The sequence below is a fragment of the Strix aluco genome, chromosome 16, assembly GCF_031877795.1.
Source record: "Strix aluco isolate bStrAlu1 chromosome 16, bStrAlu1.hap1, whole genome shotgun sequence".
In the NCBI taxonomy this organism is placed as follows: domain Eukaryota; kingdom Metazoa; phylum Chordata; class Aves; order Strigiformes; family Strigidae; genus Strix; species Strix aluco.
The window spans coordinates 4,887,466-4,915,086 of record NC_133946.1 but is presented as its reverse complement, the minus strand read 5'-3'; the positions used below and the strand labels follow the sequence as shown (position 1 = coordinate 4,915,086).

The window sequence follows — 27,621 nt, the reverse complement described above, 5'->3', positions numbered from 1 at the left end:
CTCATTAATTTCATTTACATAGATAAAAGCTAATGTGATGAACCAAAACCAGTCTAAATCCACTGATGGCAGACTTGTTACAAGTTAACACCCGGATAACCTGAAATCTGTATCCAGCCCTACAAAATCAGCCTCACAGATTGACACTAACACTGAAAAAGTGAATACACACACCTCACTGCTCTTCCTATATTTATTTAATACAAATTGATGTCACAACCTGTATCTCAAATATCTCCTCTCATGAATTATTCCCCTTCATTAATTCTGCACATTTCATTCTAAGCAGTACAAGTCAGCAGAAGAAGCCTTATTGAGCCTCCTTGTATGATAGCACTTCGCAGTCTCTCTGTCATCACTGAGCCAATGGATGACTTAAGCAATATATACGGAATTTATAATGGTAAGATGGCAAAACAGAAGATGGCGCAGCCTACATGCTGCTACTGTCATATTATGATTAAAGGCTTTATATTCCTGTGCTTCAGAATCCTGGGTATCTCCTGAAGCAAGTATAGAATTACTTCTCACCTCCACAGGCTTTTAATTATTTTCAGACAACTATTCCACCAATTCTTCAAAGAATTGCAAAAAGTTTGATGAAAAGGCATCCTGATTTACAGTCTTACATTTTAAATGGATACAGACAATTTCAAAATCGTATTTCTATCTGAAAATATCCTTTTGCTGATCTCTACCAGTACTGACAAAGGCTACTGTGAATAATAGACTGCAAAAGAAAAGCCCCCACTTTGCTGCTTTGGATCTTTCATGCTGTTTCTAACATTTGTGCCCAGCTGGCTTCAGTACTTTATTATGCTAAGAGTTTTTTTCTAATGGAAAAATATAGCAGAGTCAAAGCCATAAAAAACTACTGCCAGGCCTCAAGTTGTGTATTTTTAACTTTTTTAGCTGGGTTGGCTACATGTTTCAAGCCAGTTGTTTTGTCTTTTAACACAAATTTAGTTTCTTTTAGGCTTGGCTAGTATTGCCAAATCCAAGGTTCTGACATAGCTTCAGCTTAAGAACACTTCCAATAAAACCAGGCTCAAAAGCTGTTTGAACCACAACTTTAACCACCTAGATCCACACCCAAATATTTATGGTGAATCAAGACAGGCTTCTAGTGCCCTGATCATTACCCTAGCTCAGTCCCAAAATCATTTGTTTAGAAAGAGGTGTCAGCTGTTGCCATACTATCCATCAGTTGTGTCAAGCCCTAAGTAATGAGCATGGTACTACTCACATTTTTGTTTACTAATATTAGTATCCATGGTTCAGCAAAATTATTTTTTTAGGTTCATGCCATGCCTTTCTGCATTTGCTCTGACTATAATTCAGATTTCTTACTACTACCATCCACGGAAGATCTACTGGAAAGCCAGTCAGTAATTATTTAGTTATAAATGACTGGGGAGGGAGACTTAAGCCTCTAGCGTGACTAACTGGGTGGCCTTAATTTGTTGCTAATGTTATCGGGCTGTGATATACTGATGTACTATGGGCAGCTCTGACCAGGCAGAAACATATAGCAGATGATCTCACAGATCCTTCCTGTCTCATTGTGTAATAACCCAGCAACATGTCGTACTGTGCAGGGCAGGTAGAGCAGCCCAGTGCCTAATAAAGCTGCATGTCACATCTCATGTATGAGACAGGCAATGTTTTCAAAAGGCTATCGCACCTTTGAAGAGGTTTGGAAAGAACAGGCACATGCTCTGAACAATTCTGGGCTGAATCCAGGCTGGAAAGAGAGCAACCTGACAGAAATAGAAGAAAAATACTCTTATCCAGCACTTTTTTCTTATAAGCTCTAAAATTCTAAATAGAAATAGGTAAACCAACAAAACTTTGTATAGGCATTAAGTGGTAATTTAAGGCTTTCTTTTAGATATCCCTAACATCATTACAATTTGTAATCAGCATCAGCATTATAAATTTAAGGTACTTACTAGGACACCTCTATTATTATCATTATTGTTCCAAAAACTCCAAGAACAAGTAGGGTGTGGTGTCACTATCTAGGTGTGGAACAAAAGAATAATAGTCAAAATTTTGTATCTCCTCCCTTGAAAGATCCATTGTCATGAAAATATTATAGAATTAATATTTAAAAAGCAAAACAAACCCCACAGACTTTGGAGAGACATTCTAGTGATGAAGAAACTGGGGGTTTTTTTCTTAAATGAAGCAATGGATTTTCAAGATACCTGTTTTATTTAAAATAACAGCTTCAGGAGCACTGATTTTGGGGCTGGAGGAGTGGGGTGGAATAGTGTCATGAGGTACCTGGGGAAAAAAAAAATACTGACTCCCTGAGATTGTCCTAGTCTGGTAACACTAAAAGCTCTCCCTATTTTGATTAGCTAGTCATCCTCATTAAGCGTCTAACAGCGCCCGTGGTGCTGGGGGCGCGGGGGTTGCTGCGCCCCCCGTCCGCGGCCTCTACCGCTTCCCTCTTGTTTCACCGCGTTCGCCGGGGGAGGGAGGGGCTTGCACAGCTCCACCTCCCCGCTCGTTCCTGGTACCTTCGCCAGCTCTAACACACGGCAGGCCGCGGCCTGCCCTTCGAGCAAGCGCTGCTCTCAGCACACTCCATTCTCCCGGCACAGCACCTGGCCCTTCGCGACAAGCGAAGCCGCCCCTGAGGTCACTGCCCGCAGCCCTCCTCCCTCAGCACCGGCCGAGCTTCTCTCATCTCCCAGCCGCAGCCGCACCCCGGTCGCTGCCCTCCCAGCCCCAGCCGTGCCCAGGAGCGATGGCGCTGCAGATGGGCCCCGCCAGGCCAGGCCAGGCCTAACCCACCCCACGGCTACCGCGCCCCGGGACACGGGGGATTCCCGCCCTGGGGCGACAGCCCCCTCACACCCGCCCCCGCGGGCGGCGCGTGCGCAGCGCGAGCCCGACCCGGCAGTCGAAAGCGCCGCGCGCTAGCCCACGTGACCGTCAGCCCACGTGACCGCCACCCCCCCCCCTCCCTCCCTCCGTCCCCGCCGCTGCCTCCGCCGCGGCCGGTGTCGCCGTTCTCCGTTTGCAGGCGGAAGCGCCGCTCGAGGGTTCCGCTGCTCTATGGTGAGGCGGAGGTCGGGTGGGGTGAGGGGACGTTAATGGCCGCCACAAGCAGCGCGGCTGTCGCTGGGGGAGCGCGGAAGTCGGGTGTTGGCGTCCTGGCCCAACGGCGGAAGAGAGTCCACGGCAAGGTACCGGGCAGCCGTCTGCCGCCCGAGGGGTCGCGGGTGCGCGGACGGCAGCGGGAGAGGGGTGCGAGGCGACGGGCCGCGCCGAGCAGCCGCGGTGGCACCGTGCCAGGCCCCGCGGAGCGGCCAGGCCGCGCTCCGGAGGGGCCGTCCGTCTGCAGGCTGGGGCCGCGGAGATCCCTTCCGGGGGGCGCCCGGCCACCCTGCGTCGCGGGCCGGCCCACTGCTCACCCCTTGCCCTCCTCTGCGCCCAGTCGGCCTGGCAGGGGGCTTCTTGGGGGTGAGTGCCCTCCGCAAAAGCAAAGGAGCCGCCGGGCTTTCCGCTGGCCTAACGCACGGTTCTCAACAGGCAGCCCTGGCCAGGGGCTGTCACCGATTGATGAGGGTCTGTGGTGCGGCGCTGTGCAGCCGCTGGACATCCAGCATAACGTTTTCAGACAAGGGCTCACACCTGTAATTTCAGGACTGTTCTTTCCCTTCGACTCTTATAACCCAGTGCTGCCACTCTAAACTGTAGCTTCCTCCATCCTTTGTTTCTAACGGCATCAAGAAGCTAGAAAACCCTTGCTGAATCTCTGCTAGGGCCGCAGGCTTTTTGACCACAAGTGCTTCGCTGTGCTGATCCTCATCGCTGTCTTCTGTTATTGTGTTTGGTGCAGTAAACATTAATTAATGATTTCACAGGTGTGAATACAAGCCTTCATTTTGGTATTTGGTTTTTGAAGCTCTCCTGTTTCCACCAGAAAGAATTTAAAGGCAAACTGCTGTGTACTCCTCCCAAGGGGAGGAGGGAAGAAATGCATCTGAAGTTTCTACCAAGAATTCCTACAAATCAAGTGGATGAGCTACATAACTTATGTCACCAGCACACTATTGTTTGAACAAACTGTGGTGATAGACTTGATGTGCTTTCTCTCTATTTAATATAGCGGTATTTCAGGTAGTGCAACTGTCAAAACAGATACCTGCCAAGGATAACATGGTAATAACATTTTTCTGTAAAATAGAAAATAATTATTTTTTAAATTAGAATGTCTTCCAAGAGTTCTGACTTCTAATACATCTGCGAATTTTGAAAATTCAGATCATCACTTTTATATTGACCTAGTGTGCTTCCTCATCCACATTACATAACCCTCACCTTCCACAGCAGGAATCGGTCAAAAGTATACATTAGCATTTGAAGCAAGATTGGTGCATAGCCTATACAGACCTCTTGGAATTATTTGGCATTAGCTAAATCGCTGTTAAAATGTTAACTCAGCTGCAGTGAGCTTTGATCATACACAGTTCTAGTTACCTTAGTTTGAAAGACAGACTTAGTGCACCTAATGAAAAAAAGATTGATTTTGAGTATAGCTGGTTCACTACAAGGGTAAAGTTTGACAGATGGTCTTTTACAGGGATTTAAAAAAAAAAAATCATTCAAAGTCAGTACCGCAGTAAATGGGTAAAGGCACTGGAACTTTTATGTAGCTAAACTTAACAGTCTCAGTGCTCAGCAGGCACTGAGAATAAGAGTTTTTAAAACTTCATGGACATCTGCATTTTACTCCTTATTTGTATTATTCAGATCTGAAGAGCTGTGCCAAGGCTGAAAACTTCAGGAGAGGTCTTAGTTAAAGAATACAGACATTTCAGTGAAGAAGAGTTCAGATAGCCTAGCAATTTAGGACTGGACGAGTTCTAGTCCTGAAAATACAGGATTTAGGTTTTGACCTGAGAAATCAGTATTGAATATTAGAATACTTAGTCTTTCTCTTTTCAGATAACTTGCCAAAAAAGAACCTTTTTTGGTTCTTGCTTTATTGTCAGAACAAAATACACACCTTTTTTGCAAACTGAGGTGTTTATAACATTGTGCCTTTATATCTGGGACTCTTTGTACCTCTTATTATTCTTGCTTTAAGTGTGAAAGCTGGAGCATTCTTAACAATAGGCTGAGAAAACTTGTTTAAAAGTAGTTATACTCAGTTCTGTCTTGAATCAGATATAAAATTTTACTTTCAAACAAGTTTACTGGTGTGAGTATAGCCCAGCATATCTTTTATATTTGGATCAGTTAAAATCACCAGACAATAGCACATCCTGTGCAAGACCTTTATATTACTGTGCATGCAGTTTAATATATGGAAATGTAATGTGTAATTGCTTCAGATATACACATCTGGTTTAGAAAAACTGAAGTATTACAATCAAGAGGATTTCTGCTGCAAAAATGTTCCAGGCAGTGGCTTTTCAGAGTAATTTTTAAAAGCCTATTAACTTTTCACTGTTCCTTGTTAAAGTTTTGCACTGCTGTGTTCATATTTCTGTATATTGGATAAACTTACAATATTTCATATTGTTAGGTTGTATGTGATGCTGTTTGCTTTTATTTTATTGAAAGTAGCATCCCAGATTTTTTTCATTATACAATTGGCCAATACTTTTATTGATTAAAAACCATATTACCCTGTTCAGTGGTTAGCACAAATAACTATGTGTTGTGGTTTAGCCCCAGCTGGCAACTAAGCACCACACAGCTGCTCACTTGCTCCCCCGCAGTGGGATGGGAGGGAGGATCGGAAGGGTAAGAGTGAGAAAGAAACTTGCAGGTTGAGATAAAAACAGGTTAATAAATAAAGGACTTTTTTTTTTTTAAATTGTGAGGAAAAGCACAAAGAAAAACAGAGTGGAAAATAAAACCCAAGAAAACAAGCCATGCAAGTGAAAACAATTGGTCACCACCAACGGAACAATGCCCAGCCATTCCCTGAGCGACAGCACCACCACCACCCCCCCAATCTCCCCCCCCTGCCCCCCAGCTTTATATGCTGAGCATGACACAGTATTGTCTGGGATATCCCTTTGTTCAGCTGTCCTGGCTGTGTCCCCTGCCAACTCCTTGTGCACCCCCAGCCTATTCACTTGTGGGGTAGTGAAGAACAGAAAAGGCCTTGATACTGTCTAAGTGCTGCTCAGTATTAGCTAAAACTTCAGCGTGTTATCAACACTATTTTCAGTACAAATCCAAAACATAGCCCCATATAAACTACTATGAAGAAATTTAACTCTATCCCAGCCAAAACCAGTACACTGCTTATGAATTTGTCTGATTTTGTCTTTGTGGAGTAGCATGTAGGTGAACATTAACATCCCAGTTAGGTTGTATTCATTGTAGTTAAGGTTTCTGAGGTTCCAAAAGCAAGTGAATTAATTTCTTTTGGTAGAAATTTGTCCTTTATGTTGCAATAGAAAATAGCGCAAGATGGGCTCAGGCTCTGATATGTTAGGGCCAGCATTGGATTTGCCACAAACTTTGGCATGAGTGTGAGACCACTCTGCAGTTGCTAGCTTTGTATTTGGTAACTGAATTAGTATTTAACTTGAAACAACAGCCAGTATTTACATCAAACAGGCATGGTGCTCAGCTGGAGAGAGCTGCACACAGAGGTCACATGACCACAACTGCACAGATCTAGAACCACCAATCTTTGTGTATGCCCCAGGCTGTCCCTTGAAAAGGCTCAGGTTGATTCTGTGTGTGTTGACTTGCATCTGGTATACATGGGAAGAACATGCAGGGAAGCGCTGTTGGATGTGAATTGCTATCTGACATCAGACAGCCTGTGCAGCCTACCTTCAGCAGCTTTTTTCCCTAAAACTACTCGGAAACAGGATGGGTGAATTGTTTAGCCATCGGCAGTCTCTTCCTGTGGGCCATCTTCACAGCTGGCCTTGACTAGCAGGGATTGTGCCAAGAGAGGAGACCCCCAGGAAACTGATGACCAGAGCAGGCTGCTGTCTGAACAATTCATCCACCTCATATCTTGCTCCCAGATTGCTTTTGAGAAAGTAATGCTACTAAATATGTTGAATTTATATTTCCTGTAGCTGGGAAAAAATGCCTCTGAAAGGACTACAAGATGCATGGTTTAATTCCAGAATTAAATTTAGTGTATTTAGTCTTACCTAGACTAGAAGGCTATATTTTCTTTACATGTTTTTTAAAATCACTTAAACCTAGTCTGTCAAGCTTGCAGATAAGGTTTGCAGCACAAATCTGATTGATTTTAATGCTTTCTCTAGGGTGATCTTCATAGAAACTACTAAAGACTTCAAAGAATTCATTTTAGGCAAAATAAGTGAAATAAGTTGTTCTGATAACGTAAAATGGATCCTTGTACAGTTGGAACTCAGCTTCAAGCTACCAATGAATGCCATAAGACCTATTACACCCGTCACACTGGCTTCAAGACTAAGCAAGACATATCTTCATCTGATCTACTGTTACTTCAGCTTAGAACAGGAATAACCCTTTCAGAGAACAATACAATCTGCTTCCACCATGCAAAAATTTACATTGAAAGATTTGAAGATTTACAAAAATCATGTTGTGATCCCTTTAATATACACAGAAAACTATCAAAGAAAAACTTACGAGCAATTGACTTAGATGATGCAGCTTTTCTAAGTGCCAAGTTTGGAAGACAGTTTGTACCTGGTTGGAAGCTTTGTCCCAAATGTATGCAGATAATAAACGGAAGCGTGGATGTTGAATCTGAAGATCGCCAAAGAAGAAAACTTGATTCAGACGTATGTATATGGATCAGTTTTCCCAACCCTTCTAACTTCTGCAAGCTATTGGAATTGAGCTTCAGACAATTCCTACATAAAGAAATTAAGTTTAATAGAAATATGAAATGGTGTAGTCTTTTAGATATGGGGGAGTTTACTGTATTTAAACCTTTATTTGGAGGGCCTTAAAAAAATCCTTTTCACTCATTAAATATTATGGCCTTTTCAATTCAAATGATTGTGTCTGCGAGGGTGACTTACAACTCATAAGTTTATGTAAATACCAGACTGCTACTGGTGTTATAAGCTGTTACTCAAGTCTTGCAAAAAACAAGCTCGTGTGCTTAAAACTGAACACGACAAAGATTGCTTCTAAGGATATTGAGATAAACTTCTTGTTTAGTCTCTTCAGTTTTAAAAAAAAAACAAACCCTTTCTCTAGCAGTTCATTACTAAGTGAAGCTGCACTGAGGTGAATTAAGTGTACTCTTGTGGTGTCTGAGCTGTGAAGGCCGTGGCCTTTGTTCAGGGGCAGTAATGAACTGGTGTGGGAGGATAATGCTTTAAGTGCTGAGTTTGGAATACAGCTTGTACCTTGTTGGATGCGCTGTTCAGGCTGTATGCAGGCAAGCAGTAGAAGTGTGGGCAACCACATCAGCAAGAGCTCATCCATATATGCCCCATAGCAAAGCAGAATTGCATTCTAGGAGCTGTTGTCCCTTTTAGTCCAGGGGCTGTTGCCCAATTCTATTTTTTGATTATGTGTCAGTATGTTTAGGAGACTGATAAATTTTGAAATTTGAAAGCATTGATTAAAATTGCTTCTATAAAGCTTGTATTGTTGGGTTTTGAGACTAGTACAGTTCTCCAGTATAAAAATTTTCAGACAAGTTGTTTCTCCTGGGAAATTCAGTCCTTAGAGTTGATGTCACCAATTTACCTAAGTTATTACTTAGGCTTGACTGGACATTCTCTCAAACCTGAATTTACGTTTGTATTTGTAATTAAATGAGATTTTCTGTCTTTGTTCAGGGGCGTACAGCTAAGGCTTTAAAGTCTCTACAGTTTACTAATCCAGGACGACAGACTGAATTCACTCCTGAGACCAGTAAGAGGGAAAAAAGAAGGCTGCAAACAAAAAATACATCATTTAATTCAGACAGGTGAGCTGTTCCTGTATTTACATTAACTCACTTCAAAATAAAATAGCCTTGATGGTCAGCATCCCTGTAACACTATAACATTTTCTATATGTATGTTTGCATGTTTATGGATTGCTTTTTTTGTTCTTTAGGCTCACTCTCATTACTGAGATAAACAAAACAAGACAAAGTGTTAGCATACAGGCCATATTTCAGGCAATTAGAATACAAAAGAGTATTTGGTAAGGCATGACAATACTACACAGATCATAGATAAAGCTGTTAATGCATAAACTAAAATTCTGATAATAGGCTAAATTTGAATACAGTAAGATCAAGTAGACTACACTTAAAATAGTGGAGTTGTCATCTGTCAGTAAACTCAGTAGTTACACTTTGTAAACAAAAGTGTGCAAGTTAGGACCTTACCTTCCTTTTTTAAAAGGAAGGTAGTGTCCAAGCTGGACAATACTAGATAACAAATTACAACCTTCTAATGTGACTGATTTTAAAATCATGCTTTCTACAGAGGAAAGGTATATGCAGCTGTATTTTGTCTGACATTTTCCACTAGTATTTTGGTCTAATTCAGTCTTGTCCTAATAGGAGAGTGGTAGAGATCCCAGCTTTAACTAGTCATACAATATTTGTTAAAATAGCAGGAAAGATCCCATTAATGCCTCTCCCCTGCTCTCCACCTAAGTTTAACCTTACAAGACAAACAGACACTAGGTGTCCTGCTCACAAACTACACATCTTTCCCCTCCAGTTGTTTCTTCTATTCAGCTTGGGCGCAAGTTGCAACCAGGGAAATTTTGTTGAGATGTTAGGAAGACCTTTTCTATGTGTGTAGTAAAATGCTGAATCAAAAGTGTTGTGGCATCTCTGACATTAGAGCTGTTCAGAACTCAACTAGATGCAGCCCTAAGCAACCTCATTTGAGTTGACCTGGCTTTGAACAGAGGGTCAGACAAAGTGGCTTCCAGAGGTCCTTCCAAACAGTTTTTCTGTGATCCTGCAGTTTAACAGAACTGTTAGAGATGGGTAATGATAAAAGCCTAAAAATACTTTTAAATTAGGATGTGCACACCCTAAATGATTCTACACAACTTCCTTTGAATTATAGCTACACGTTATAAAAGTAAATTAAGGGAGCATTTCACATCATCTGAAAGGTAATCTGAAGTTTACATCATATAACTAAGAATACTCCTAAGTTCTTGAATGAGTGTGCTGTTGAAGAAATAAAACCTCATTCTTGAAATTACTTCAGAAGCACTGCAGTGCAATTAGCACTGAGAAATGTTGTCAAATACAGTAACTTATATACATCTTTTTAACTAAGAGTGTTAAAACAAACACCTGAAGAAAGCAAACTTCTGTCCACAACAATTAGCAGCTTGGCATCAAAATGGATTTTTTAGCATGGAAATAACTGTTGTTTTTCATTATACAGGCAAGTTATACCATCCAAGAGTAAAGTCTACGATAGCCAGGGGCTGCTCCTTTACAGTGGGATGGACCTCTGTGACTGTCTTGATGAAGATTGCCTGGGATGTTTCTATGCTTGCCCCAAGTGTGGCTCCAACAAGTGTGGAGTTGAATGTCGCTGTGACCGCAAGTGGCTGTATGAGCAAATCGAGATAGAAGGAGGAGAAATAATTAAAAATAAGCATGTTGGTTAGTGTATGTGCACATTACATGCTTTGATTAAACACAACACATTCATCATTTAGTGGTTTAATGAAAGCCATTGGAACTTACCACAATCTACATGAATAATGTGCTTTCACGTTCATTTTCAGTATGATTATGGAAACAATCATACTACTGTCTTTTCACACTTCATTATACCTTGTATTCAGTCTTGTTAGTCATCCAAGTAATTTCTCCTTGAACAGTCTTTCACAGTATTTAAGTGCAAGGTACAAAACTTTCATGTAGTATATCCTGAGCCACTCACTATAATTTCATACAGTGCTTTGCAGAGTGTACCATTTCCACGTATCCCTCATTTTTCCTTCTCTAATTCAGGGTCTTATGGTTTTGAATCTGTTTTATGTGAGACACTTAAAGTTCTCAGTGAACACGTGTTGTATTATAAAGCTCTCTCCAGTATCAATAGTGAGCGCTATATCTTCTATAGATTATCCCAGCTACATCTGATAAATTCAATCTTGTTCACTTAAATGGATTCAGAAGCATTTAGGAGTTCAGTTACTGGGATTTAAGATCAAGTTATCCTTATTAATTCAAGCCTCACTGTTTAAGTGTTATTAAACTGTCAAGGCATTGAAAAATATGTTAAAGCATTTAATTATAGTACTGTTTTGTTGGTTTCTGTAGAACAATTGAAATAATTTTGCTGTATTTGTTATCAGTCTATAATTGGACTGGTACTTCAACAGCCCCTCTCCCCTTCTTTTCTTGTTTTTAAGGTAAAGGTTTACATGCAGTTGAAATGAATTTGAATTTCTGTTCCCAAACTAAGAATATCCAGACTGCTACAAAAAAAAAAGTTGAATTGAAATTATGTTTGGTTGATGCATTGTCTATCCTGAGAACATTAAAATTTTACAGTATAACAAGATTTATGGAAAAGAAGTTTTATAATTGAAATATTAGTAAGATTTAGTGTTATTTCTTGGTCTTTTCGCTAAATATCCTATTTCTATGATAGACATGGAAGATCTGTGTGTTTATTAGGTCACATTTGAGAATACTGTTAATTATTGATTTCTGAAGACTTAGTAAAGTTGTATAATCTTTGCTATTGGTTTATTTTCTTTTCTGTATCATGAAGGTTGTATGGCTAAAATCCAAAGCTGTGCTTTGAGTTGTACTGACCTCTGCTGGTCCTATGAAATGTGAGCATCAATTTACACTACATTTTAACTAAATCTGCTATGAAAATAAACAGACTTCCTCTTTTGGTCAGACTGTTGGCTGTTCTTCCAATGGATGTCTCTCATTGGCCTTGAACCATCATGTGAGTTTATTTAGGGAGCGCAGCACACCCTTTACACTTTTTCAGATAGCATCATCACCACAACTGAGTAATAGCCACGGCTTCCCTTACATGCAAGTGGCATTTAATGCATTTTACTTTGTTGACTACAGAGCATGCTTATCCTGACACAGCGATTAATCTTGCATGCTGGATCCATTGGAACGGTTTCATCTCCAAAGCAACCTTTGAAATTAGATTAAATGAGGGGGGAAAAAACTGGTCCAATCTTTTAATTCTTACATAGTTACTTTTTAAATTAGACCAGAGTCGGCAGTACCCATTGTTAACAAAATTAAAAGGCTTTCAACTGCTTGATGAATATAACATCACTTAAGTCCACAATTAGACTTTGGATTCAATAACTGTTAAAACATTTCACTGAAATGAAATGCAAGTCTACCAGTACCTTAAATTGCCTAGAACATCCCATTATTAGAACTGTATTTCTCCATCTCCTTTAAGTCTCTCAAAAGTTAGTATATTCAGTCTCTCATTTCACAGATTCACTAGCAATGAGTACTTTCTCCAAATCACTCGTTTCCTAACAAAATGCACAGGACTGCTCTTTGACTAAAAGCCTGCACTAGGTACTGTTAATTGCTATTGAAGCTACAGGAGACATGCTTTTTTCTAGTAAGACAGAAGTTTTTGGTGTTGGTCATTTACATGTCCTGCTTACATATTTAGGACATTTCCATTTAGCTGCATTTTCTTAACATGCCTAAGTTGTAGCGTGTTATTAAGTTCAGTGTGTTTTTATACACTTCCATGTTTCCCTCATCTATTTTTCTCTTAAAAGACATTGTTGCAAGTCAATTTTTACCATTTTGCTAGATTTAAAATGCTTACAGCTATGAATTTCTCCATTTTTTCTGTGTTTCTATGAACACCAAACTTATCCCATCCACATAATACACAAGCTATTTTATCATCATCTAAAAGTGACTGCATACTGTTCCCAATAGCATATGTAGTTCCCCATCTTTCAGAATTACTCTACAACTAAGCCTGTTAAACAGTATTTTCTTTTAATATAGCCAAAGGAAACAACTACTTTCCATAATAGCCAAAGTTCATAAACCAGGTATAACCACCACTCTAAACTCTGCATGCATTAAAGAGAAAAGTCAACTGCAGATATACCCCAGTTACCATGTTAAAACTTGCCTTTTGGTATTAATTGTAAAAATTAACACCTAGACAAAGTTTACATATTCAAAAGACAGAAATCAATGACAATAAAAGAATCTAAAGAATAATACATATCCTATGGATCGATTTGACTTTATTGAACAGAAGCTCCAGATTCGTATCTCTTAAGTACAGTGTTAAGTACTGGTTTGGTTTCTTTCTCACACAGAGAAAAATTCACATCAGGTTTAGAATATGGTCAAACTTAACATCTTCTAACGTCACCTTGTGAGAGTTCTGTGGACACTGTGAGAGTTACTACACAACCTTGTGGTCATATCTGAAGCGGAATGTGCCCTTCCCCACCCCATAGTGGAGCTGAAGGTTTCAAACTGATGAAACACGCTCTGGGATATTTTCTGTTGAATACTCAAGTAACTAGTGTAAATACTCAAATATAGTACAGTCAGGTCATCAACTCTGAGAAGGTGTTATGTTAACATTTTTGTCATCAATGCTACTGAAATAATTTATCTCCCAAAGATAAATGTCTAACATCCTTAGCATGAATTTGGTTTTCTTTTAATCAATTAAGCTCATAACTCTTGGAAACTAACATAAGGAGACTAACTTCTGAATCTCTTGCCTGACCATTCAAGATAGCAGAAACAGCAGGAAGTAGACAGAGGTACATAAAAAATGATTTTATAAATCCAGAAGTCAGAATCAAAGCATCTAAGGGGAAAAAAAACCCCACAACACTAAGGTGACTAAATTTTTTTTTTCCCTGATTTTAGGCCTGTTTTTAGTGTTCTTTTTAGCCTTTTCATATAGGTGTTATCCATATTAGCCAGAATGGCCCAACAGACAAGTGCACAAGAGCTCACTGAAATCCTACAATGACATAGCTACACAGAGGTTAAGTGTTCAGGTGGATATCTGTCAATTGTTACGTGACAGAAACAGCTACAGCTTGCTGGAATCAGCATTAAATTAGCCTTTGAGTTCTAGTCTCATGAAAAAGCATAAACACACAATCTTCAGTTTTGTTTTCCTCTAAAATTAGAGTCACATTTTTGTTATATCTCAATGAATGCAGAGTTTCAGCATTTTTCAACTGATTTCTCAGTGAAATATAGGATGTACAGACATGCAGTAGCTTGTCCCTCATGATCCAGATGATTTTCCCCAATAATTCTGCAAACATTCACCCTTATACTGACTTCTAACCAGTCAATATCATACTAATGACAACTTACTTTAAACAGGCTAAACAGTTCTCTCCAACTTTAAGTTACACATGTTTTTAAATCCTACTACTAGTAGAGGAACAGTTTATTAAAAGGATTATATTGGTATTTAAAGATCTTCAATTACAAGTTGCATCTAACATTTACCAATGTGGAAAATGTGTCCAGAACTATACTTATATTCATTCACTGCAATTAGATTTCAAATTAACAGCTCTCCTCCAAGCACATATTAAAAAATACTGTAGGGAGGTGTGAATGGTTGTGATTAAACTGCTCAGTTCGCTCTTTGTAGGAGTTTTGTTCAAAACTTATTATCCTGCTCTGAAATAGGGGGTTTACATTTTAGAAGTTCCTCACACCCAGCAGAGGGCATCAGCTTACTGCAAACCTGACCGTGAACCTCTTAAGAGATGCATCCCCAGCCCTCTGAGCAGAGGGAAATTCATTATTCAACAGATTCGGGAATCAAGCCCAGGATGAGAAGTATTATCCACATCTGTGAGGTCAAAATATAGCAGACTCAAGTACAAGATTAGCACTTTAAAATAAGATAAATTTATTTGCTTTTTAGTCTTTATAAAAGCTTCCCACCGATCCCCCCAAATACCTTGCCGATTGTTAGTTGAGATCAACACAGTTTTTATAGATACATTTACAATTTACAGTGTTCACTATGAAACCTTACTTTAAAGCTTCCACCTGAGCATTCCCTTAGAAATTCAGTATTAGGTAGCTAAGAAACCCACTCACAACAGGGTCCTGCACTCATTAGCAAAATGGAAAACTTTCTGACATCCACACAGTGCTACTGCCAGTGTGCAATCACAGCTGAATAACCACATGCATCCTGTTTCCCAGAGAAACAGGTAAAATACTCTGACAGTATTTTACCAGAGTAGCTACAACAGTAACCAGAAGAAACTTAGCATAGACTCTGGTAGGCCAGGGTGGGGAAAGATGAGAGGGGCAGCTGGGAATTGGAAAAGTTTCCCTGGCTCTCCTACTATTACTAAGTGGAAAGCAAATTGCCCTAATTCTTCTCTTCTTCCCTCAGCTTCCTCTGGCAGCCCTTCACATGTACTCACCAGCAAATTAAATTGGTATAGCACGCTAAATGACTTACCCTTCTAGGCTCTAGTTAGGGCAATATTAACAACTAGAGTGCAATAAACTCAGTTCTCCATCTTTCCCATAGGTGGCAGCACTACCTACTATAACCTCCTAAGAGTAAACAGTGATTTAGTGTCCACGCAGAGCCCTAGGACTGCAAACAGAAGTAAAAGCAATTATCTTCTGTCATCTTCTGATTTTTTCCTTGTTATTCTTCCATTTGTTCTTGCATTTTAACATAGCTCTACGCTAAATCATTCATTTTAGCTACTGAAGTAATACCATGAAGCAGACAACATTAATTTACCTATTTTTTTAAAAAAAGAACAAAAAAGTCCCAGCAAGCACCCCAGGTGAGCAGCTTACCAGAAACATCAGAATTTAAAAACTTCTCAAAGAGAAATCACTGGGAATTCAAAGATGCTGCTTCATTCACAGCTCTTAAGTCATCTAAAAAAACTGGAACTAAGGATCTATTAACACAACTACTTTGCTTAACAGTAGAAAATCAGGTTTTATAGACTTCTGGTAGCATAATGTTTCCAAAAGTCATTATTTCTTGTTCCAGTTCATCCTTCCTAAAAGTACCTGATAATCCAGATGTATTGAAGAGTTTTTCTCCTCACTTCATCCATTTTCCATTACAAGTTTGAGGCACAAAAAAATCGCACAAACAAACAAAGAAAAATCCCCACCATCAAACCTCCAAAGTGCCTCCTTTCTTCTGTTTCATAACACAGTAGTGCTCTCACAGGTAGTTGGCAGTTTCCAATCAGATGGGCTGAATCCTGCCAGCTGACTTCAATGTTCCTGGAACCTTTCTCCTGACAAGCAGCTCTTCTTAATAGTTATTAATTAGAGTGATTATATTTCAGCTGAGTTTTCAGTTATTATCTTTGTGCTGCTTCCTGGGAGCTTCAGTTCAATCTCTAAGAGAAAATTCAGAGTTATTACTCTGTTAAATACACTTGTGTAGTATGCCTAACCTCCAGCCAGGAGGTAAATTGTACAGGCTACTCAGATCATCACTGAGGGAGCCCCAGACCTCAGCTACACTGTTCTATCAAACCAGTCTGTCTACGTATTTCATTGGCAATAGCAAGCTGTTCTGTCTTGGTAGTGAGCTCATGTTATCATCCTATTGACTTCAGTGAAATTGCTTAGGTGGGTAAGTGAGCCAAGCAAATAGATGGGTCCTGCACAGGTGAAATGCATCATGCTAAAATGCTGAAGCTGATAGGACTCTTCAGACGAACACACTGTTCACCCTCACCTGATATGTATGCTTCTGTACTGACACAGGAGTAGAGCTTGTGCCTGACATGTTATGATCTTAAGCAGCCTGTGGAAGGCAGCTACAGAGCAACCATCAGTGTACACCTAAAATAAAACCTCCTTCTGTTACTGGGGTTCCAAAATGTTTGGGTAACCTTTACAGGATTGTCCCCTAAAGACCAGACCCGGAGAAGCCTGAAGTCCCTATGAAAAGTGCCAAATGCCTGGATCTGGACTTAAGTACTTGAGGTACTTGAGCTTCCATTGGAGTTCAGAGTCAGGCTTGGAGACAGACACAAGGCAGCCAAACACAGAGAGGTCGAACAGATGACTTTTCATATGCTTTCCATTGGATGTGGTCATAATAAACTAGCAGGGTAGAAAGCACACAGTAATTAACTTACACTAATGAAAATTGGTTTTATCTCTAGGCAAACCCAGAATTTTATTTTTCTCAAGAGGTTTTCTTCCTACTGTTGTGTTTTGAATTTGGTTTTGCTTTTATCAAAAAAGCAGAAAGGCACAATTTATCCAGCCTAGTCTGTGCCAACTATCTCTGCTTTATGACTCCCCTGTGTTACTTTCTTGTCTGTGAACTGCTGACTCTTTGAAGTAAAACATTGGGCTAGATCTTGTTTGGAGCAAATGAGAATGCAGGGCCGCTGACAAAGGACATCCATCATAGGAATTGCTGCAGAAGATGTCTGCAGTTTCTCCTCCTCCAGTGTCAGTGAACTGCAACATCCAGCTCTACATTCACACACCCCCATCCCAACCTGGTACCTCCATCCCAAACCAGGGTAACATGCTGAGCCACAGTTTTCCTGAGCTGTCTGAGCACATACCGATTCCTTAGTTTTAAGTAATATTTTTCTTCCAGAATGGCAGAAGCTAACCCACTAACTTTGTACCTGTAATTTATTTTGGGGGTGGGGGGGGGGTGGGGGGTGGGTGTTAAATTAAATTTAGTTTACTTTTGGTACATAGTGCCCCAAATAGTCTAAGGCTGATTCAGATCCTGAACCCCCATCAGGTAGTTTTTACTTCACCCAAATCTTGATAAAACCCCGTGTAAGTACATATAGGGCTGTATATGCAGTTTATCTCACCAAACTAGTTGGAGCTCACTGCTCAGAAACACAAGGTGCAGATGACACTGATCAGAGTGGATTTGTTTGAACCCCTCCAAGAAGAGTTGAGAAGATGCAAAACCACTTTTCTGCCTAAGTGCACGTTCTGTACTAAAGGGTATGAGTAAAGGGGACCTCTGTTTCATTGACTTTTATTGACCTTAACAATTCTTCAATAGTTAACTGGAAGATTGGAAATTATCCTTCTGCATCTTCTGCTTCAGTGTAATCTGAAAGGTCCATTCATCACTCAATTACAGCTGGTAGCTAGCTTGGTATTCTGATACTACCATGTGCAACAGAGAGCTCTCCTGGAGGAATGGAGCTGTAGCTCTTTCCCCCATTACGTCTCTCCTTTCCTCTGACTCCACTCATGTCACAATTTTATTTTTTTTATAGTGAATTGAAAACCCTTGCCTATCATCGAGCACTAGTTGATGATGCTTCTCACATGTCAGAAATTGCTACTGACATTTCAATTTCGGTTTATTTTTTCCCCTTTCTTTGATAGTATTATAGAGAACATTTATGTTTGAATAAAAAGCAAATAATGCATGTCAGAGTATGCATCAGGGAATGTCAAATTGGTTTTTTCCAATTCCAACTCTATTTCAAATAGGGTAATGCAATTAAAGGATAATTACTAAAAGTGCAAAGCCAAGGTTATGATCAGAGATGGTTACCCTTTCACTTCCTGTCTTAGTAAATAAAACATTCCTGTGGGGCAAGTTACTCTGCATAGCTGCAGGTATCCAGAAGAAACCAAATGTCTGGCACTACTAGTAGAGTGGGTCTTTATGTACAAACTACCATATTATGAAGAGAGGACAAATATAGGTGGCTTTATCACTGATTAATAATGGCATAAATTCACTTCAGGATAGGATATTAACAATATATTAGCAGTGATTTACAGGCAGTATCATAACATGCTTTTAAATAGCAGTCATGGTAAAGTGCTATTATTTCCTTAATACTGAGCTGTAGTTTGAGTTCTCATTTCTTTGATAAACTATCAGCAACAAAATACAGAAGAAAAAATAATTGCATAGTTCTCGATGCTTTGTTGGGTGCTCACTGAGCATGTTCAGCACAGCGCTCCAGGGAAGCCATGAGGAGGACCAGGGGAGGTTGTCTCCCCAGCAGAAGGGACTCTGAGGATGAGAGTGTGGCAGGTGAGCTGCAGAGCAGAGCCTCCAGTCCCCGAGTGGAGGTTGAGCCCACCAGCGAGGTGCAGCAACCTCCCTGCAGCGATCTGATGAACCAGCGCCGGCAGCGTGGCTCTGGGTTTTCATTCCTGTGACCTGCACCAGAATTGAGCTAAACGAATACACTTGTACTGCATCCCGAGGGGGGCCCTTCAGCTGCCTGCGAGACCACGTTATCTGTCCTTTCAGACGGCAAATCTGCACGCTCGGCCCGGAGCGCTGCCAGAGACCTCCGGCCTTCCCCCGTCCTCCTGCGCCCACGCACGGCAGAACCATGGCCGTTGGGAATAGCCTGGAGAGGGACTTTGGAGTATCCTCCCCCATGGAGGGAATTTCCCTCTGCTGTTTGGCTCCGTCATACAAGGAGTGTTGTGGTGAGCCAGAAGTTTTCAAAAGTTTAGGATTCCTTTTTCAGATGTGCTTTTGCCTCTATGGGGAGAAATACAGCGCTGCTGCACCCGACTCATCTCGGGCCTGCAACAGAAGTCAAGTGTGAGAACTACAGGGAGCTAAAAAATTTTTTCTCATGACACAAGCATACATCACTAACTAGCATGAAGCATTAATTAGCATTGCCCTTTGTCAGCCCCCATGTCACTGCTGGTGCCCCAGGGACAGTTGGACTCAGAGGAGGCTAAATGGAGATCTAAAAGCAGTCAATAACTATGGGAGGAGTAGTTACAAAGGTGAGGGTGCTTCAAACTTTATTCAGATAGAGTCATGGACTTCCACCCTTTTCTAAGTCTGAAGCTGGTGGAAAAAAACCTGCCTTTTTGCAGGAGCCTATTTCCAGAAGCTGGCTGGTATAAGGCTCAAGTGTCACAAACCATTAGTAAGGTTTTGCCAATCTGTTTTATTTAAGTACAGGAAATAAAACAGCAATCCTTTATTATTAGCTGCTTTATTTGGCTGGTAATAGTGCCTAAAATGGACCAGGACTCCAATTTGCTCTACTTGGAACTGCTATTTACTGTGAGAGCACATATTCTCAATTTCTACAAGAGTTTCAGTGGGACAGTGACTGAGTCCTGATCCTATTTTGTTTGTCTTCAACTTTGTTATGGAGGTGGCTCACAAGCAATGCAAACTAAATGTAAACTGCATAACAGGTAAGACTTATTTTAGTAAACGTTCAAAATTAGTGACAACACCTGGGTGAAAAATGCAGTGTTTGTAACTGAGCACACTAGTTCTCCTCTGCTGAACCCTACAAACTCATGATATCTTCTCAGCAACCAGCTGCTGAGCCCTGGGGAGCTACACACCTGAGAGAACCTTGAGGGGTTTTTAACAACCGCCAACTTTTTTGTCACTGAGAATTACTTTGGTGGCTACATGTTCTCTGGACAAAAAGAGAAATCCAGCAAGATTGCCAGGCAGGGACTGCTCATGTGGAAGCTGGAGCTTTTCAAGTGAAGGAGCAGCTCAAGAGAGGGCTGGCTGGAGTCGAAGGGCTGGAGAGAGAGAGGGTGCTCAGCAGGGCACAGCTGTCAATCCCCTTGTGCTCCTCTAATGAGAAACCAGAAGGTGAAGCTGAACACCTAGAGAAATTGTTTCATAACATTAACATTTAAAACAAGCTTATTATAATAATAAATAATAATGATTTATAAATATTTATAATATTTATTAAATAATAAATTGGTTTATTTCTAATGTCAGCCTTACTTCCAGGGCATTTATTCTGCCTGCATCCTGCTGTACCAGAGGCATACAAAAACACTCCTCCGTGTACAAACTAGGCAAATGGGGCAGAATAGCAGACTGGGAAATAATGATCCCTATGGAGCAAACAAATAGCGGAAGAGCAGCCAAGTTGTTAAAGCATTTCCCTCATTCCCTGGAGATATGGCTTATCTCGATAATTGGAGGAATAATAAATAAATAAATAAAATGTCTTACTTAGCCGTGTTGTTGTTGGAGTCCTTTGTCTGTAGTGTAGTCAGGAAAAACTTTTGGATTGATCTGGAGTGCACAGGCCTATTTTCTATTAAAGTGTATTAATGCCAGGTTCTGTGCAATTAGTGAAAAGTCAATTCCCATTACTAGTTAACACTATTGAGTATCTGCTTTCTTTAATAAAAAGCTATGTCCAGCATAAAGACTATAAATCGATAAGCAGCCACTCTCTAAATCTATTCTGTCTCCTCCAAAAATGCAGAGAGCACTGCCGTTTAGAAGGCAGAATAGATTTAGAAGAGATCCCTGCCCACCGAGAGCTGACCCGCCTGCTGCAAGCCCTGCCTTCACCCAGCCCTCTCAACACCAGCGTGGTTCCTGCTGCAACTCAGCTTTTCTTTGAAAAAGCCTTTGCTCATTTCTAAGAGCTGTGCACATGCAAATTTGTGTGAAAATCTTTACATTCATTTAGCAGCATCAAGGACGGGGTTGGCAGAAATCCTCCACGGAATGAAGCTGTCTCGCATGTTTGAAGCACATATATGCGTTATGATCCAGCAGCTGCTGCAAGTGTCCGCCCAAACCTGGGACAGACCTTGGTGGTATCTAAGAGCTCCTGCCAGTGGTGGCCAGGGCAGCCCATGCCCATTGCAGACAAGCCCTATTGACAGTGCAGCTAAGTCAGGCTGCAGAGCCAAATCTTGGTCTTGTGAAGAGCAAGCGTTCATGCTTTGGCAATGGAAGATCTGCAGTTCACATAGAGCTGTCACCCGGTATTCATAGTTGCTATGTTAATTCCATAAGCAATGATTACTTTCTGGTAGAACCCCATCTCCCATTGTAGGAGTTGCAGTGCTTGTGCCAGAAGAGCTGCCTGGGTGGCACGTGTGTTTAATCCTCACGGTGTCTAACAGAGCAGTCTGCAGGTTTCATATGCAATTTGATCACATTCAGCGATCACTGTCAGACAGCTGCTACTGTTATAGAGGAGCAGCAGAGAGAAACCTCTCCTAAGTATGCTTTTTTTTGTCTTTGTATATTTATTTCTATTCTCATTTGAAAGTACAGATATTCAGGCCAGTAATCAAAGAGCTGTCTGGGTGGCTCACCTCACAGGAACCACGCAGCCCATGGGGCTTGATGGAATAACTTACACACAAGGGGATTATGTCTGATCAAATTTGGTCTGCTGCTTGGATTTGCGGTACATGGTAAGGAATTAGGGCTGGTGGGACGCTGTCTTTCCAGTGGTAATGGAAAGAAATTGCATCCTACCATGATGACAGAGATTTCTGAGTGTGAGGAGCACCTGAGTGCTGAAAATCAGATAGGGAGAAGTGGCAAAGGTCTGTTTGATGCCTTTTAAGCTATGTGCATGTTTCATGTCTTGTTAACCCTGCAATAAATGGGAAATAGGATTAGAAATTAACAACAAAAATAACTAAAAAGAGATGAAAAAACTTGGCCTGGGTAAGAAAAATGAAAACAAAACATGAATTGGCAGAAGAGTGAAAGAAGATTTATTGTTCTGTTCCTGATACTTGAGGTTGCTTTGGTTCAGTTTTGGTTTTCACTTGTGGCCGACAGATCTGCAGAAATCCACAGGCTGCTTCTAGGAAGTGAATAAAAGCTAGCTAAAAGATGGCTGCTGTCGGTAGCCTTTTATTTGTTAATGGCACCGGCAGACCCAGGGGGAAGGGGAAGAACTTAAAGATTGCTAAAGGAAAGAAAATGTATTTTCTTTCTTTACAGAGAAGCCAAGAAATAAAGCTGCTTTACCTGTTTAACGATCATTTGCTAAACATCTGAGCAGTTGAGTTGTCAGAATGAACGTAGATGAAATTCAGACATAGACAAGACTATTTGCAGAAATTTGATTTTTAAAGACACATCAACAGTACTTTTTCCAAGAAGTATTACATTTTGATTTAGCTGAGGAAAAGAAACTATATTATGTGATTTAATTACACGACCGTGACTAACACTTTGTTACAAATACTGAATAGTGAAAACGGAAGCAAAATGCAAGCTATCTGGTAGGTAAACATTTTCTTTTAAATTGTTGACTGAATTTGAATAATGAATAAATTGGAGGAAATTGCAATCTGCTTGTGGAAGTTCCAGAAAAAGGAAAAGGAGCTAAGCTCATAAGGTAAATTATTAATGTTGGTATATTCGCTTTGCTCCAGTTATTTGTAACATAGGAAATGTGATTTGCGTGTGTATGTCATTTTAATATTAACTCAGTTGCCAGCTCAGATCTAAAATAATGAGACAGATCCAAGTCTTTCATTTCCAGTGAAGAATTTTTAATGCAAGTGAAATCAATATGGCAAAACATTCTGCCCAAAGAAAGGCTAAAAACTGAGTTTAGCTGTAATGCCTGAGGACAAGAGGTTTTAGACCCTCCATTTTCTTCACCCATGGTGTGACAGAAATGCATGCACCATGGAAGTTGCTCAGTAAGAGGATAAAGACACGTGCTTTCACCTTAGAGTTCAAATGCATGCTGTGATCTTATCTGTAGCAAGTATGATTAGGAGCAACTACAACAGTATAAACAAGAGTAAAAAAAAATCACATACTTAGACACAGCTGTGTACAGCTGACAGGGCCTGAGCCAGAGTCAAAAGTTAGTGGGTAAGATTTAACATCCTTGACGGGACATTGTTGGGGAAGCCTGCATTTCAGCAGGAATGTTGCACAACCTCTCTTGTTTCTGTTTACAGCTCTTCCTTATTATTCATAAATACAAATTTCCAGTCTCTTTTTTAACTCTATCTATAAATATCTTCAATTACAAGTGCAGGAATAAAATTCTATTAAAGGGAATTGTAAATTACAGCTATATTTTTAGATTTGAGCTTTTTGTTAATTTGGTTTCAATGTTTCTTAGAAACACAGTGATTTTAGTATTTGCAGCTGGTAACTGTGGGACAGCTCTGGGCTCTGAAGCCTTATATTTATACCCCAGCAAACACACGAGACCCATTATCGCTTTTGAGGCTTTGCTTTGCCAACACATCTCAGCCTGAGAAGGACCGTCTCGGACTGAGAAGGTTGTCTGGAGCTTCACAGACCCATCCAAATCCAGGCAAAGGCAAAGCTGCTTTGCGTGTTGTTGAAGAATCACTGGCACTGAAAGAGGGACAATTTAGCTCATTCACTATGTTTTAATATCTGTGCGTGTGAGCAGATGTACTAGCAATGCCCATGAAAGCAACCATCACAAAAGAGCAGGTGACTTCACCCCACACCTTTGTCTACTGATTTAAGAGTGCTCAGAGCAAGGTCCTTCACCACAGTCTCCACTGAGGTCCTACTCACAATGTTAACTGTGCAAGGGACGTGGTTTCGAGCCCACATGCGGACTCTGGGGAGGTCACCAAAACACCATTCGAATATGCTGTAACACTACTTGATGTACTGAGGTTTCAGTGGGGCTTGAGGCTGTGCTGGCTCCATTGCATGACTCACAGGAAACCCCCATGCTCCTTGTGCTAAGGATCCTGATACCAACGTGCAAGCCAAGGTGCTTTTAAGTTTCCTAATGCTGAGCTGTGAAATGCTGATGGTCTAAAAGTCTTAAAGGCCATAACGGTAAGAGATAAGGAGAGGACCTAAAATTTATTTAGATATCTAAAATGGGTCCTGTTGGTGCTTCCATGTAAACTATCATTGAAATTGTCTTGGGGATCAAAGAGAAATGGCAGACTGGGGCTCATCTAGCTTTGAAGCTGCTTAAAACAAGGAGGCAACCCTCTTATTTTAAAGGGAGGGCAGAACTTCTTTTGAAGGACATTCACTAGAAAGCTGGGGAGATCCCTCAAGAAACCAGAGCACCTCTCGGGGCTCCCCCTGATTTCTGGCACTTCTGAAGCTCCCTCTCCCCTGTCTTCACTGAGTCATGCCTGCTGCATTTGCATCAGAAGGGGATGACTGAACTGGCGAGCAGGCTGGAACCCACAGGCTGACTGAGCTCCCCATGCCCCCATTGAACATGATCTGTGTGAACAGGAAGCCTTGCTGTTCTTTCAGTCCTTCTGTGCTCAGCCCATTGAAGGAGGACTTGAGCCTCAGCAAGGTCAAGTTCATTTATGGCCTTTTCAGAGACCTCTGCAGCATGGCCTTGCTCTAGGTGTGAATGAACATAGTGCACAAGGGATGAAAATTTGGTCGTAAGAAAAGCTTGGACCTATCCCTATTCACTGCAGATATGACCTAGGCTTTTGCTTTTGAGACACTGGAAATACATCAAGTATAACTGTGCACCTTGCTGTAGATGATTATTTTAGATTTTGAACCAGTGGTCTGCAGCTCTTTCTTCATTTAGACATTTAGACATTAATTATAGTGTGGTCTCTTTCTAAAAAAATCTGCAAATCCACATTTTACAGGTCTGCTTCTTCTAATAGGGAAGGCAGAAAACAGTACAGTGTGCAGACTTGAGGTACTGGAAGTAATTTTTCAAAATGTAAAGCTTACTGCATTAAGCATTTCTATTAGCTGCAATGCAGTTTGCTCCATCAACATCAGCCCCACGCCCAGTGGTTAGAATTTGCAGGGCCAAGCCACACCAGTACAGTCTCGTAATGACTAATAGTGGCACGAGAATGAAATATTACTCATCTCATCCAAAATCTGTTCTCCCTGGGAAATGTATGGCAGAAACAATAGTGGGAGTTGGCTCCTTTTTTTGCGACTTGTTCAAAGTTTGCGCCAAGTCCCCTGGAAAGATCATCTACAGGCTTCAAAGTGCTAAAGTACTGCTAAAATAACAGCTTTGTCAGGAAGAATTCAGGTCTGATTTCCACACCACAGAAGGATAGAAACTCTGGTGGGGTTATGTCCAGATAAAAATGCCTCTCTATTTAATTCAAAGGGTGCTGGAGCAGAGGTGAAACTACTGTGGAGTTTGGTCCAGCATCTTTCTCATTTGTAAGACTGGCAGGGATGTACAGCTTGCATTGTCTTGGGGTGGATCCAGCTTTCAAACTGAGCTGATGTTGCTGAGCTGCCCTGCACAGAGGCCAGGAGTATGCTGGTTTCTTAAAGGCTTAGAAGTTTCCCCTCTTCTTATTTTCCACTGACTGATTCTGTATTCCCCAGAGGCTCCTTGTTAACAGCACAGACCATCACCAAAAATTAAAAATAAAAAGGGGGGGGGGGGGGGGGAGGAGACAAGGGATGAGAATAACAAGACATACCTGCAGCAGTCCTTGCCGTATATTCCCTCTGTGTCCCACCGACAGTGTCATGCGGAAGGGAAATTGTTCTATCAGTGACTATGTTAGATTCATGACCCCACCACAACCTTGAATTGGCCTTTAGTTGTCGCTGATGGGAACTGAAGAACAGCTCCTGTCGACATGATTGCTGCTCTCCAATGAATCAGAACACGCAGGGCACAGAGCAGCACATTAAACTAGCAACAGAAATATATCACTGTACTTTTATATAGATGTATTGCTTTTGCCCAGGCATATAAATGATTGGGCTATCCACTTATTTTTTTTCCAAGGACTATAAATTAAAAATAAGCTAAGGGTTTTGAAATTATGTTCTCTCTCTCTTTCCCCCCCCTCCTCTTTTTTTTTTTAAACCTGGGTAGCTATTTTAGGTCTACAGTAAAACATTTTAAAGGTAATCTTACTGCCTATGTCTACTTGACCATCCTTTTTCTAAAAGAAATCTACTACTGCACTTCTGGCTCAGGTAATTTAATACTTCAGTGTGATCACACTAACTGTATGTATCCACGTGCTTCTTTTGCTGCTAATGAACACTTACTTACAAGGCTGTATTTTTTAATTTAGTAAGACAAGTATTTGAAATGGCAAAATCTACGTATGCCATGTATTGTTTTTTTCCCCTAACAAATATTTCATAAAATGATTATTTCAATATGTCTTAACAAAAGGTCACTTTGACTTGAAAGTTAGTTTGATATACAGCTGCATAATTTAATGTAGTGCCTCAAAATGTAAATGCTTCATTCACCATTAAACTGCATTGAATTTTTGCAACTTTCTCTGCTTGCTGATTGAATCATCTTTTCAAAACATCCATTAAGTTCAGAGGTGATGTCACCAAACTTGCAGAAATTGAGATATTTTTTGTCCATTGCACATTTCTAGCTCTTTGCAAACAATTTATCACTTACCAGCTTTGCAGCCAGATGCAGAAGGAATAAGCAAGCTGCGTCCCTTGCATTCTTCCCCCATCTTAGGTTTTTCTGGGATGAAATGCAGAACAAGAAACCATCCAGGAGCCCATTTTTTATGGTATGAGGCCAAGGCAGGCAGGTATCGCAGTGCTTGTTCCAGGGGAAAGCAAGCAGCTGAGCTTTGGAAACCCTTGCATAGGCGAGAAGTCCCCGGTCGTGTAAGTGGAACAACTGACTTTCATGAGGCAAATTTTTCCTACAAGAATCTGTGGGACTGAGCCTGCCAGATTGCCTTCTGCTAGTTTCTTGAATGTGTTATAACAAGACCTTTACTTTTTAACTTTACTTTTCTTGAACTAGCTGCTAAAGAAGTTTGGTGTTAGCCACGTGTCTCTGCATCAGATGAAATGAATTTGCCATCCACCAACATGTGACCTGGTCAAAGAAAATAAATGAGCTGATTACAGCTATTTCCCCTCAACAGAGTCATAAACAACATCATAGAAATTCCTACGTATCTTTTCACCAAGCTTTGGATAA

At 40.8% G+C, this 27,621-nt stretch overlaps 1 protein-coding gene across 2 annotated transcripts; it reads left to right on the top strand.

Moving 5' to 3' along the window:
- The first annotated feature begins 2,961 nt into the window (after positions 1 to 2,961).
- On the top strand, positions 2,962 to 11,836 carry ARL14EP (ARF like GTPase 14 effector protein). Of its 2 annotated transcripts, XM_074841824.1 has the most exons (5): positions 2,962 to 3,200; positions 3,882 to 4,179; positions 7,269 to 7,775; positions 8,790 to 8,920; positions 10,356 to 11,836. In XM_074841824.1, the coding sequence occupies exons 3-5, from the start codon at positions 7,353 to 7,355 to the stop codon at positions 10,582 to 10,584; spliced, it is 783 nt and encodes a 260-aa protein (XP_074697925.1). In that variant the 5' UTR covers positions 2,962 to 3,200; positions 3,882 to 4,179; positions 7,269 to 7,352; the 3' UTR covers positions 10,585 to 11,836. The 2 variants fall into 2 exon arrangements, with proteins under 2 accessions (XP_074697925.1, XP_074697924.1); XM_074841823.1 differs by lacking the exon at positions 3,882 to 4,179 and having other exon boundaries at positions 2,963 to 3,200.
- The last annotated feature ends 15,785 nt before the right edge of the window (positions 11,837 to 27,621 follow it).